The sequence below is a fragment of the Excalfactoria chinensis genome, chromosome 9 (genome assembly GCF_039878825.1).
Source record: "Excalfactoria chinensis isolate bCotChi1 chromosome 9, bCotChi1.hap2, whole genome shotgun sequence".
Lineage (NCBI taxonomy): Eukaryota > Metazoa > Chordata > Aves > Galliformes > Phasianidae > Excalfactoria > Excalfactoria chinensis.
In genome coordinates this window covers 15,961,002-15,973,986 of record NC_092833.1, presented here as the reverse complement: position 1 = coordinate 15,973,986, position 12,985 = coordinate 15,961,002, and the positions used below count along the sequence as shown (strand labels likewise).

Genomic DNA, 12,985 nt, shown 5'->3' with positions numbered 1-12,985 from the left:
CCTGCAACGTGTCTATGTGCAATCGCCATTGCTCCTTTGGTATCAGTCATTCACAACTGGAAGATTAAGCATATTCAGTAGTGTCACAATAGCAGAGTAAGCATGGCCCAGAGAATCCAAAAGAATATGTTATCAAATGGAATAATCTATGTGTGTAGGAAGTTAAATAACTGTTTTAATATAAAATCTTTAACTATTTCAAGTCCTCTCGTGAGATAACTAGAAACTGTGGTTTTCTAAGCGTGAGACACACAGTACTCAGCTCATATGTTGCTTGTGAAAGGCTTTCCAGAAACCTTCAACCTCCATCAACAGTCAAAACGAACGTTTCTTTTGTTGTCTTGATTAAAACCTTCCAGCTGTTTACGCTGAGATTCTGAAAGGACCCATCTTTGCATCCCCACCTCTGCCAATGCAGGCAGCTTTGTCAGTGCTGCTAACAACTCACTGAACCACGTCCCACAGGCACGGCGGGATGAAGGGCGAAGGCTGACATCCAGCTCTGAGAGCTCTTTGAATAGTGCTAAGCCTTGACAGAAAAACATCCACCCTTCATCTGAGATGTTGTTATTGTAACTCAAATCCAGCTTCCGTAACCTGGCTAGGTGGCCATCACGTGACAGTAACGCTGCAAGAAATAACACACACAATCACCATCAATACATCCTGGTAATTGCTTTAAAAGCTTATAAGATGAGTATTTTAATACCATGTTATTTAGAGTCTTTCAGCAGTCAAACAGCAGGACTCAAACATAAAACTGTATGGCAACCTGAAAACCTTGAAGTCAGTTGGAGGATATAACAGGTGCCAATTAAAATAGACAGGCAGGCTTTGTAGGGAGATTTAGAAGGAGAACAGCAAAACTCAGTGAGTTTGCACAATTACAACAGCCACATCTCACTGTGGGAGAGTAATGGGCCTAATATACCCTAAAGGTAGCTGAGATCCTTAATGGATAATCAACAAAAGAGCCACCTGTCAAGGGTGATGTTTGTAAAGTCAAAAATATCCAGGCTTTTTCTCACCTGCCTCCAGATTACAGTGCCTTAATAGCAATCATAGGGCTATTGCCTATCTCAGACATTCAAAACCCGCGAGTCAGGCCCGCAGAATCATAAGGATGCCTTTAAAATAAACAGGTTTTCAAAACAGCCCTGAAATGTATTCCTTCATTGGGTTCCCATCTTCCAGCATTTTTAGCAGCTGCTGAGAAGTGGGCTAAAATATTTCTATTTTAATTCTCCCACCGCAGTTGGACTCCAGAAATGTACCTAATGGACTGAGAGCTGGGCTGGTAGCGTCTGCCTTACTGGCTGCCAGCATGTATGATCTCTCATCAGTCACTGACCCAAATAGCTGAGCAAAACAGAACTCCCGAGAGGCAGGATTAAAAATCTGATATAGAAAACAGTGTTGAACCGTGCATTTTTTTCCATGTGCTGCATTTTTGTATTAATACATAGATGATTCTTTGCATTTTTATCCATTTCAGTCTTTGCATGTTCAGGACGCACAGCTTTCAGCAAAATGAGAATACTTTCTGGGAAATGCAGCGCTGTGTTTTCCATCTTTTCATTTGATTTGTCCAAAAACGTGCTCAGCACATGGAACAAATCCCTTCTGAATTGTGGTCTGTGTGCACTGGCTCCTTGACTGCTAGTAAATACCATTTCATACGTACTTAGAAGCGCCAAATCTTCAGCCACCAAGTTACAGCTGCTCAGTCTTAACACTCGAATCTCCGTTGCAAGCTTTAGTGCTCCCAAAAGCAGCTTTAGGTTTCCACCAACGCATTTATTCCAAGAAAGGTCTAATATCTCCAGTTCAAGAAGGTGAAGGGCAGCCTCAGCTGAAAAGATTAAGACCAGCAACTTCTGCTTACTAAGAGAAAACAATGTGGCTCTAACAGACACCTCAGCAGCAAGTCACCTGCCAACAGACTCCTGACTGGCTGCCCATCTATGCTTGAAATGACTTATTTTGTCTTAATAAAAGTCAGACAAAAAAAATCACAAAACATCTCTCCTGTGTTCATTACAGAACGTAACAAGGGCCTGTCTACAGATTCTTTACGGACTCTCAGAAGAACTTTCCTTCCTTTCTGTTTGTATTATTGGCTTAACCTTGTTCCAATTTAATACAATCCAATTTAAGTCAGTTTAATACAACAGCACATTTTTAAAGCATTTTAAATCCACTTAAACCCAGAAAATTCAAGGTGAAATGCAGCGTATCTTTTGACAACACCGATTTCCATGATGCCACTCTTACACAACTGGAATGACATCAACATGGTGCAGGGACCTCAGATCAGTTCAGCTTGATGCTGCTTTGGCTAAAGGCAGTCAAGTTTTACTGTGGGTTTCAGTGTCAATAATGAAGAGTATCAAATGTACAGTAAACACACAGTGCATCCTAACAGATCCCCCTGTACTTGGGTTTCGTGTGCCATATGGAACTCCTATCAAAGGAACAGTGCAGCCACTAATCCACTGAGATCTGGAATAAGTAAGCAAACGAGGCTGAATATACATATCCTGTGTTAGACTGAACTTTTCTTCATTGGCTGTGCAGTACCTTTTCCATTACTGCAGTCATTTTCTTAGCTCCTCCATTGCCCCACACTTAACTATAAGTCAGAAAGTTCCTACTTTATCTGTAGTGAGAGGAAAAAACCTTTAAATCTTGACCTTAATAAACTACAAATGAAGATTTGCAAAAAAACTGCAATTCCACCATAATATGAATCTTGTTCTGCTACTTTCTCTTCCAATATTAAAAAGTACATGACAGCCCACTAACAGATAAAGGACTAAAAGCACTTCATTCACTCAGGTGAAACGGGAAGACATACAATGATCCTCCCTTGCAACCAGGTCCCACAAAGCACTGCTTTCATCATAAGGCAACCAGGGGAGAAAGCGACAATTACTTTTCCACTCAGGACCTGTACTGTAAAATGCAAGCATTATTTTTGGAGTTCAGCCAACAGAGAATGAAGTGTTTGGTCCCACAAGGAGACTCTGAGAACAGACACAGTTTAAGAAAACATTCCTACCTAGAGATGAAAAGGAATCCTCGCCTAAACCACAATTGCTGATGGCCACAGATTTCAGCTTTGGTAAAAATCTGAGTCTGCTGAGAAGAGGATCAGATGAGACTCCTATGTTTTTATTCCAGGATAAATTCAGCTCTTGAAGACTGGAGAGTAAAGGTATCACCTGGGCTTTGAAAACATGAAGTATTTATTAATCACGGATACAGAACTAACGCAGTTGTGTATTTGACTGACATCATTCTTTACTTGTCTTTATAAATCAACCCAGAAGTCGAGGCCAAGTTTTTGACACTCAAATATAGCCTGAGTAATTCTTGCTTGTCATTTCCTGCAGGAATGCTTAAGAAATTAGGTATTATCAGACACTGTGTTGAAGGCTGTCAGGACAGTTTCCTGCCAAAGTTTTCCAGGTGAAGTAGGGAATTTCATATTAAATGAGGATTATTTCTAGAAGTCTCCACTGCTAACCTGAACTACTTCGTATTAATGTGACTGTTCTCTATTGATTTTAGTATGTGCAGAAGAAACTTAAAAACCAACGATATTAATAATAATAATGATTCCCAATACTTCATCAGCAGCTTTTCAAATTACCCTTTTCACAACGAAAAATAAGATTTAGATGATATAGATTTCAAGTTGTGATTCTTTGTTGTTCTAAAAAGTAAAAACTAATATAAAAAAATTATGGTAACGTACCCAACAAATAAGCTGCCTCACTGATTGAATGGGAGAGGTCTTTTCCTTCCTAGTAGTACGTACAAGTTGGAGACCAACATCGTTTCCCACTTCAGAGATCTCTAAGGTAGTTTTAGGCAGTTATAACGGCATGCACATAATAGCCGTGGATCCAGCAGTGAGATTGCTTCTGGACATTTCCCAATTTACTGATCCTCAGCAGGATTTGGGGTAATTCCTGCCTTCACATCATGGGTCTGAATCATGGCAGACTTAAGCCCTTAGTTTCGCGTGGGATCAGCCACTATGGGACTTCTTTTGATATAGAAAAAAAACCCCACTCCATATTGATCAAGAAAGCTATTCCCTGAGCTGCATTTCCAGAGCTGCCCAACAAAAAATGAACTGAGATCTCTTAGACTATGTTACACAGAATCTCTTATGCCTTTGAAGTATTTTCAGACGTCAAAACCACACATTCTTAAATCATTTCCTCGAGATGTCCTTACACAAAGCGGCCATGTCTTCCTCTGTTACACAGCACTGGTGGAGGTCAAGGACTTGGAGATTTTTCAGGCTGGCCAAATGAGCTGTTGCATCCTTAAAGCCACCACCAATCTCTTTGTTACATGATATGTCTAATTTTCTTAGTGCTGTAAGATGCTGTAAAGCACTGTCTGAAAAGGAAACGACAACAGGCTGGTCACTGACTACTACAATAGCAAGGGTCACAGCTTCAACACCTATTTACTTTAATGTCAAATTCTGCACAAAGTATTGAAAGCAAAGCTTTTAGACTAAGCTTCAGCATATAATCGCAGCAGACACAGTAATACTGCAAAGCTTCTCCATTCCTCTCTAAAAGACCAGGTGAAGGTGAGGTTAATTCATCCCCAAATCCATTCAATCCTCAGCTTTTTGCTGAAGTGACTACTGGAAGTGCTAATTAGTGCCAGTTGTTTTGTCTTACAGATAAGACCTCCACTAGGGAGACAGAGATAGTAAGTCCATTTAGTATGGCTTCACCGGACAGTCATTAAGTGACAATGGCAGATTCGGATTCCCCTCTGAGAGTAGGATTAAGTCTCCAGAAGTTAGCTAAGACTGTCTGTGCCCTTGTCTATGTTCTGTCTGGAGAGGAAGGAAGCATGTCCAGAGAGCCATTAATCTACCCTAGGATGTGTCTCAGATAAATGGTGTGGAAGGTGACTCTCCCCACTGACTTTCACATGCTTGAGCTCAGGGAAGATAAATGCTATTCCTGCAGAAAGTCTCTGTAGTCTTTTATCAATCCTCAAGCAGCAAATAACCATTGTCCATTAATACTGACAAACCATCAGCAAGAGCCTACCACACTGCTTTTCTGAAATGGGTTTCAGATGTGTAGTTTATGCAGAATGAAAGATTTTCTGAACGTAAAGTCTAACCTAAGCTCTGGAGGCTGTCCTGCTTTAATCCACACATCTGTAAGTTCAACTCCTTGAGGCCTGGTACATTTTTCAGGTCCTGAGCAATGACCTTCATGCTGCAGCCAACATGCTTGTTGATAGAGAGATCCAATATTTCAAGGTTTGGGAGCACGTTTAGCATTTCAGCTGGGAAGAAAAAGAAGAAAACTAGAATTGGTAACTGTCTGGAACATACAGATAAGCCCTAGCACAGAACAGCATTATGACAAATGGGAAAAGGCAGACTGGATCTACCTATGCATGTGGTTTAAACTTCCCAGGTTCCTATTCTACCAAAAATACAGCAAAACATTGATTAGATAGAAATCAAGAAAATCAGTGAAAACCCATATAGAAAAAAGTAATCTATAAAAAAAATAGAAGATAGTAAGAAAAATGCAGAAGAATAAAAATCAGGAATACAAAGAGAAAGAACAATTTCTAATGAATGGATCTAAGACTGTATGTGGCACAGGAGCCACCTCCTGCAGTAAAGATCAGAACAGAGCACAGGCACTTCTCTTGAGGGAGAAAAACCTTTCAAGACACTCAATCAGATCAAAAGACCACATAAGATTAAGATATGATAAGAAGAAATAAGGGAGAGGTGGCAACTGGATGCCAACTCAAATTCCTATCCCTCAGCCCTTCTTTTACTGAGTGATTAATACTGCTATAACGAAAACCCTGAAATTAACAGCTTTCAACTAAGATCGATCTCAATACAGCCATCATCTAACTCAGCTGAGTTTCATGTCTGTGAAGCCAGTCCTTCAGTCTAGCTGTGTGGATACACGTACCAAGGGATTCTCCATCTTTGGCTGTCAGGTTACAATCCGTCATTTTCAGAAGTTTAATCCTGCATCCTTTCCGAAGTTTTTTTGTCAGCAGTGACAGTTTTCCACCTATATTACTGTTCCATGATAAATCCAGTTCTTCAAGCTGAGGAACCATTTCAAATGCCTCTCCTGGAACAGAAGTCCAAGATGATTCATTCTAGATATCAATTTCAGTGCAAAACAAAAACACAGTTTTGAATACATATGAGAGTAAAGTTAGCCTCACTTTGTCCAAGGTGCAAAACAGAACACAAGTGACTGTCACAGTGCACACAGACCTGGTATTTTTCCAGGTTCCCAAATATTCATCAGACTGCATGACCACCATTGCAGACCTAAGCCATGACCCAGAAAGTCTCATCTACAGGGAAATGAATCCAAGTGACAGGTCTGAATTTACTGTCCTGTATAGTTCTGCCTTACTTTACTTGGCACACTTACAGTGTGTCTTCTACGCTGTGTCCGCAGGACACTTGGGATGGGGTGAAAGAAGGCTTATCACAGCTATTTCTCAGACTTAAAGCATTTGTTTCCAGCAGGATTTTTCAATTCACTTCATAAGGAATCAAGGTAAGCATCATTTGGAAACAAACTAGCTTGCTGAGATTTCAAGGCAGACAGCACTGATTTTTATTGCATTCCCCAGAACTGGCTTTTTCCAGGCCTGACACAGCAGCCAATCTGAACTGTGTTAATGCTGCCTTGTAACGTTAATATCCCACTGCAAAATCCAACTTCCTAAATTCCTCTGCAGGGGGATTAAGCAGGTGTGTATTTCCAGACAAGATCATTTAATCAGCCCATATGCAAACGCAATTCATAGTATTTGGTCCAAAGTCTCACAATCAACCCAGAAATCTTTAATGCTGTTTAAATAATAATAACTTCTCACATCTCCACGTTTTCTTAACTGATACCTCACAAAAGATTTCTAATACAAATAATGTTTTTTTCCATTGTTATAATTGGAAATCCAGATTTCAGAAAAGAAGGGTATGTTTTATCTTTGATCTGTTGATGGTTTTTGGTTTGTTGGTTGGATTTATTCCTTTTTATTGTTGTTGGTTGGTTGTTTTTAAATGATTGCCCACTCTTGAACACAGAGCAATGCTCTAAAGCAAACCTTGTTACTGTTTGACCGGGGGACTAACATTCCAGACACATTTTCTACTCAGAAGATAAATAGAGAGTCAAACCCAGGAATGGCTTCTTTCCACCTCTCACAGTCACAGCTCAGAGCAATTGGGGGGAGTTGATAAGATGGTTTTGAGGCATTTAATTCTGAGCTGAATACGAAGTCCACAAATGCACATCCATGGATAAGCCACACAGGCAGTACTGGCCTTGTTATTTTCAAAATGAAAGGCAAATCAAAGCAAAAGTGTTGCTATTCCACATCTCAAAGATATCAAATTTTGCCTGGAGAGAAGCGACTCAGCATTAGGACCTGAGTGCATGGCACCAAAACCTTCAAATGACAAGCTTTGCCAAAAGCAGGGCTGCACGCACTCCAGGCAAAGAAGTAAGCAGAGGAACAAGTTTATTCCAAACTTACAAAAACAAGTTACAAGGCTCTGAGACAACACTGTTGGTTTTAAGTCTCCTCCAAAAGACCAACAAATATCTTGTGACAAGCACTATATCTAACCTGCAGTATGAAATCCTAAATTGACCCTATTATCACTAACAGTTTTTACCATTTTTGTTGTCTACCATTAAAGACAGCAAACAACAACAACAACAACAAAAACTAGTCCAGATGGAAAACATGTTTTTCTGCAAATAGGACTGAATTCTGTTGCCTTCTGAATGTGAAAGCTCTGTGCCCTTGGCTATGGACTCAACACAGCTATTCAAATGTATGAGGTCACTCATAACCCCAGGTTCTTTCCAGTGTTTCGCAGCAGGACTTCACACTGCCCAGTGTGGAAGCAGCAGGGACAGGATGCAGATGGATTACATTACACCCAAGCTGTCTGAAAGCAAACATAAATGCCTGTACCTAAGGAGGTGACATCCTCAGCTGACAGCCTGCAGTTGTTAAGCCGAAGGACTTTTAGCAGGTTCACGTGATGGAGCTGAGCGGTGAGGGTTCTCAAAGTCCCTCCAACACAACCATTCCAGGACAGGCTGATTTCTTCCAGCTCTGGGAGAAATGGCAGTAAAGAAGCTGAAAAAAAAAGTATTGTTTGTACATGATGTGCAAACCCTGGATGTCAATATGTCTCGATGCAGATGTGCTTTCTAAAACATTAGAAAATCATGACAAGTTGCATCTCAACTTTCTTATCTGCAGCCTGAGAAACAAGGTATTCTCCTGCTGCACAGACTTGCATGGTTTTATTATTTTTATGTATTACATAATTAATACAATTTATTTGTTAATGTTTCCCAAGGACTTGGGACTTCGAAATGAGATCTTATATAAAGCCTGAGATAAAAGAAAGGGAAAGAGAAGAGTGAACAACGGAGCAGGCAATCAGAATTAAAGGAATACACAAAGAGTCTAACCGAATAAAATACAATTTACCCAGTTCTGCTACATCTGCTGCACTTAATGCGCTATTATTGAGATCCAGGTTCTTGCTGTTGGGTTTCTTTCCCAGTTTCTGCATGAACTGGTTAAGTCTCTGCTCACCAGATGGTGACTTTGCTTCAGAAATCAGCTGCGAAGATTCATCTGAGTAACAAAGAAACACAGCCCTGGTTACCTCTGCAACCAACCCAGACTGCCAGGTGGAGACTTCAGGATATGAACTAAAGCTGCCAGTAAGCCAGGCTCTGCTTTTGATCAGCGAGAACCATCAACCTGAGTGGTAAGATAGGTCAGATCTATACAAAGCTCCTGATGCTTAATGAGAAAAGAATCCTTTTTCCCATCTCCGTGCTACCTTACGCCAGTGACTCAGGATGTTTGCACTACTCATTCAAGCACGTGAAATTCTTGCAAAACTCCAGACTGCAGCTACTCTGTCACATAACCACCTCTGCGTACCATGTGCCACATGGCTGCAGTACAGCCTGTACTGGATCAGTCAGAACAGAGCGGCCCTGCAATTGTATGGTGATCATCTCCTGCTTTATGACAGCCTGTGCTCACTTCATACATTGTCTGTGCAATACGCTTCCTGCTTTTCTTCCTGCATGTAGTTTGTACAGCAAGGAAAGTTTCATTTGTATTGCTCACTAAACCCTTCAATAAATTGACAGTTTCATCTAAAGTCCATAAAAGAGAAAAAGAAACAAAACACCGAAAGGTACACAAAGCAGTAACCCGACTCACAGCAGCTGCCCTCTCATTGTTTTCCTAGAACTCTTAGAACAGAGGATGGGGCTCTAAACCTCACCTTCCAGCAGCCTTTTAAAACAGCCTCATTTTCGCTGGTGTGTAGAGAATGCTCTTGTATGAACAAAATAACACTCACAATGAATTTCCCTTTCCCTCCCCCTCACAGGTGTCAAGGTAGGAAGCATCTGCTCTGTCTGCCTTCAGATCCTTTTAGCAGCAGGGTGGACAGAAACCAGTCTTAAACATACCAAGCCAAGGTACTGCTCAAAGCTTGGCTTTGAAGCCAAATAAGCTCTGCAATGAATAAGCTGCCTCCAGCACCGACCTCTCACACTGGAGACCACGAGGGAGGTCATGCAAAATCTTTATCCTCCTCAGCAGCACAGACCCCTCTCCTTGCTTGGCACCAGTCATGTTAGAGGGCACAACCTTGGTAATGTTTCAATCAGAAGCAAATTCTGGCTAAAGGATGAATTGTAGGCAGTAAAATATCACATTTTGTCTAGCAAGAAAAGCAAATGGTTCTCTATGAAATTAAAATGCATCCACATGGATTTGTTCATGCTATCAGCATTACCTTCTACTGAGCGGTCTTCCTTCTCACTCTGATCATCAGCTCTACAGTTGTTTATTTCTGTTTCTTCAGTTTCTTGTCTTTCCTTGCCTTCCGATTTCCCAAAGTCAAAGCCACTGAAGAACTTCTGGATGGCTGAAGGCTGCTCTTTTCTTTTGCCAGGAGATGATCTCTTCCCTTGGAACTGTTTCATAACAAAGTCAAATGGGGAGCTCTTTGGGATGTCCTCCTCACTCTTGCTCTGGCAATTCCGTGCGTCTCCTTTCAGCGGATCAACAGACACAGAAGGGATTATCTTTAGCAACATTCACTCTTGCGTACCGTCCTTCGTAACAGCAGATGCACTGACCATTTCTTCCCCCTATGCTACTATCAGTGTCATTGTTCAGTGAACTACACTCTGAGCTCGTATCTCCTCCTTTGAAAGGACCTGGTAATGCTTGCATAGCAGACTCACTGTGACATGGTCCAAGATTCATTTTCTGCTGCTTTGTTAGCACAGACTGCTCCTGAGGCTACCCCACCTGGCTACTGGGAGCCCAAGGGCTGAAGCTGCTGCATTCCCTATGGTCAAATTAAAGACATCCCAGTCAGGTAAGTTTGGCACTGAAGTGACCCATGCCAAAGGTTAGTCTGGCTGTCAGGAAGGTGAGGTGTGCAAAGCAGAGCAAGTAGATGTGAGTGCATATTTATTGAGCTGTAAAGCAATGCCAGTTACCTTGGTTGCTTTTCTTGCTGTAAAACTGTATTATTTTAAACAGACAAAAAAACATACCTGTCTTTTCCATCGGTACACCTGTGGGTTTGTTTCACCCCTTACAACACTTTCAGGGCTGGCAGTAGTGAGCCATGGCACGTGAACAAAACTTCACGTCTACCTATCAGGACATTCCAGGTGCTTTTCCTTAGAGTGTTCCGTCTTCATCAGCCCAACAGTGACAGCTCTGTGCAACAGCTCTGCGAGTCCTTCCTGCTGCTCCACTGCCCTGCAGCTCTCCTGACAGCAGCCTGCTGCCCCAGACTCGTTATTCAGGGGGGAAAGCTGAGAATCCACATGGTTGCTCTCTGCTGGAGCTGCAGCTGAGCTCCCTGGCAAGGCAGAAAGAAGGAAGTGGCAATGCAGACTGAGTGCTGCACCCTGACTGCCCCTCGTCCTGCACAGCTGCTGCCAACTGAGTCACCTCGCAGGTCGGGTTACAGCAGCACCTGAAGAAAAGCTCTTTGTTTTCCCACCCCTTTTGTCCATACTTGTCAGGAGTGCAGGTGGAGGCTGAGCAAAGCAGTCGTAGTTTGGTGATGGAAGGGAACACAGAGGGGTAGCTCACTGCTGAGCACTTCATGGCACAGCATGCAGGAGAGGAGAGGTCCTGCTGTGCCACCCAGCACAGTCTGCTTGTCTGTGACAGCATGATAGCACAGTCCGACATACAGAGTACATCAGGTGCATAAATCAAGCTGCCCTGTATTTGTGTGTGTGTGAGAGTCTGATTTCCATGACAGCGAGAGTTATGATTTCTAGCTCAGATGCTCCTGGCCATTATCTGTGATGCTCTCACCCACATAACCTACATCAACTCAACTCTTCTTGTCTCCCTTCATGTGGCAGACTCAGCTTTCCTCATCGTTTCCTGCTCACCTTCACCTGTACCTGTTCCAACACCATTTATACATGAACCTCTCACTGGTGTGTAAACACTACAGACATATGCAAGCTGGAGTGCTTTAGGTGGGGAGCAATAAAGCTGGTCAATAAAAGTAACAACTGCTGTGCAAGCAGGGCAGACAGTGGAGGAGGAAAGCCCTGACTCAGTGTGTCAACGTACAAATGATTCAGACAGGGCTGAGTGGGGCACAGTGTGTTGCTGGGTGCCAACAGGATAAGATTAGGAGAAGAAAACTTATAAGTGAACAGCAGGAAAGTCCTCCCACCCATAAGAAATATTACACAGAAAGATGTTTGCAGAAGGAAAAAATGCACACAGCTGCTGTCGTGGGCAGTGTTTATCTGCAAGAACAAAGGGCACGTAACTGTTCCCAAACAGCAGGAATCTCCAAGCTGGCTGTAATGCCTCCTGAGCCCAGGGGTGGCTGTCATGACCCAAGCTCTGAAATCAGCACCTTGCTCTGTACCCACAGGGAAAGAGAACCTCTGTGAGTCCTGCACCCCTACCTGGGTGTCTCAGTCACACAGAACTGAGAACCCCAAGCACTCCTGTCAGTCAGGAACTTGTTGAACCTAACAACTTTCATCCACTTTCAATGTCGTGCTTAACAAGAGTGCCCAGGGATGAAACAACAAGAAGGCAACCCATGTCTGTGCATGTGTGCCAGGCTCTGCTGGGCTCAGGGCTCCGTGCCCACCGTGCTTCGATGGGAAGGTGGAATGGGAATATCTGATAATCTCCGATCCCTGGAACTGGGGAAATCCTTAAGCATGTTAAGCACTGATTACAGTGGTTAGGCTTGGCTCGCTTCAGTGCTCTGACATCAGTGCATTAAGCGATGCATTGACCATTCAGAAATTCTATCAGCACTTTAGGCCATTGAATGAGAGTAAAAATACCTCATGGCACCATTACAGCATCCCTGTAATCTGGTGAGAAGGGAACTGTATTTTCACAGCGACCTAATTTCCTCTTCCTAGAAAGCAAGCTATGCAGGATGAAGGGACAGCAAGATTATCCTAAAGCAAAGCAGGATGACCAGAGCAAGGGCTGAATGCATGGACATTGCTTTGCAGTAGCCCAAGCTGTGCCCTGCACGTGCAGTACAGAAAGGTGAGCAGGCCCTCATTAGCTGACAAGCAGGGCAGTGCTGTTCCCTCCTTGCTCGCTGCTGAACACTGCCCTGCTCCTGCTTCATAGACACATACATCTACTTCCTGCAGTTCACCACAGACAGGCAGGCTTAGCTTTTGCTAAGTTTAAAAATAATAAATGCCCACGCCTTTCCATCCAGTTAAATGGCTGGTGACCATCTGCCGAGCGCTCAGTGTCACATTTGTTTATATCTGTTCCACCCTCTGTGTAGACCTGGGGCAAGGATATGCACAGACCAGGTCTGGAAAAACACAGTTAAAGTTGCATCCCACACAGC

At 42.7% G+C, this 12,985-nt stretch overlaps 1 protein-coding gene across 1 annotated transcript; it reads right to left on the bottom strand.

Annotated features, from left to right (window-relative positions):
• Positions 1-11,060, bottom strand: LRRC31 (leucine rich repeat containing 31). The gene is made up of 10 exons (XM_072344330.1): positions 10,665-11,060; positions 9,893-10,150; positions 8,557-8,706; positions 8,029-8,196; positions 5,988-6,155; positions 5,167-5,334; positions 4,249-4,416; positions 3,062-3,229; positions 1,685-1,852; positions 1-628 (listed from the first exon to the last, which is right to left on the bottom strand). The coding sequence occupies exons 1-10, from the start codon at positions 10,675-10,677 to the stop codon at positions 309-311; spliced, it is 1,749 nt and encodes a 582-aa protein (XP_072200431.1). The 5' UTR covers positions 10,678-11,060; the 3' UTR covers positions 1-308.
• Between the last annotated feature and the right edge of the window lie 1,925 nt (positions 11,061-12,985).

What these genes read in the sequence shown, in the direction of transcription:
- LRRC31 (XM_072344330.1), bottom strand. An exon ending in AGCAGATGTAGCAGAACTGG is followed by an intron (nt 8,197 to 8,556) that starts GTAAATTGTATT and finishes TTTTTTTTTCAG; the next exon opens with CTTCTTTACTGCCATTTCTC. An exon ending in TGAGGATGTCACCTCCTTAG is followed by an intron (nt 6,156 to 8,028) that starts GTACAGGCATTT and finishes CTTCTGTTCCAG; the next exon opens with GAGAGGCATTTGAAATGGTT.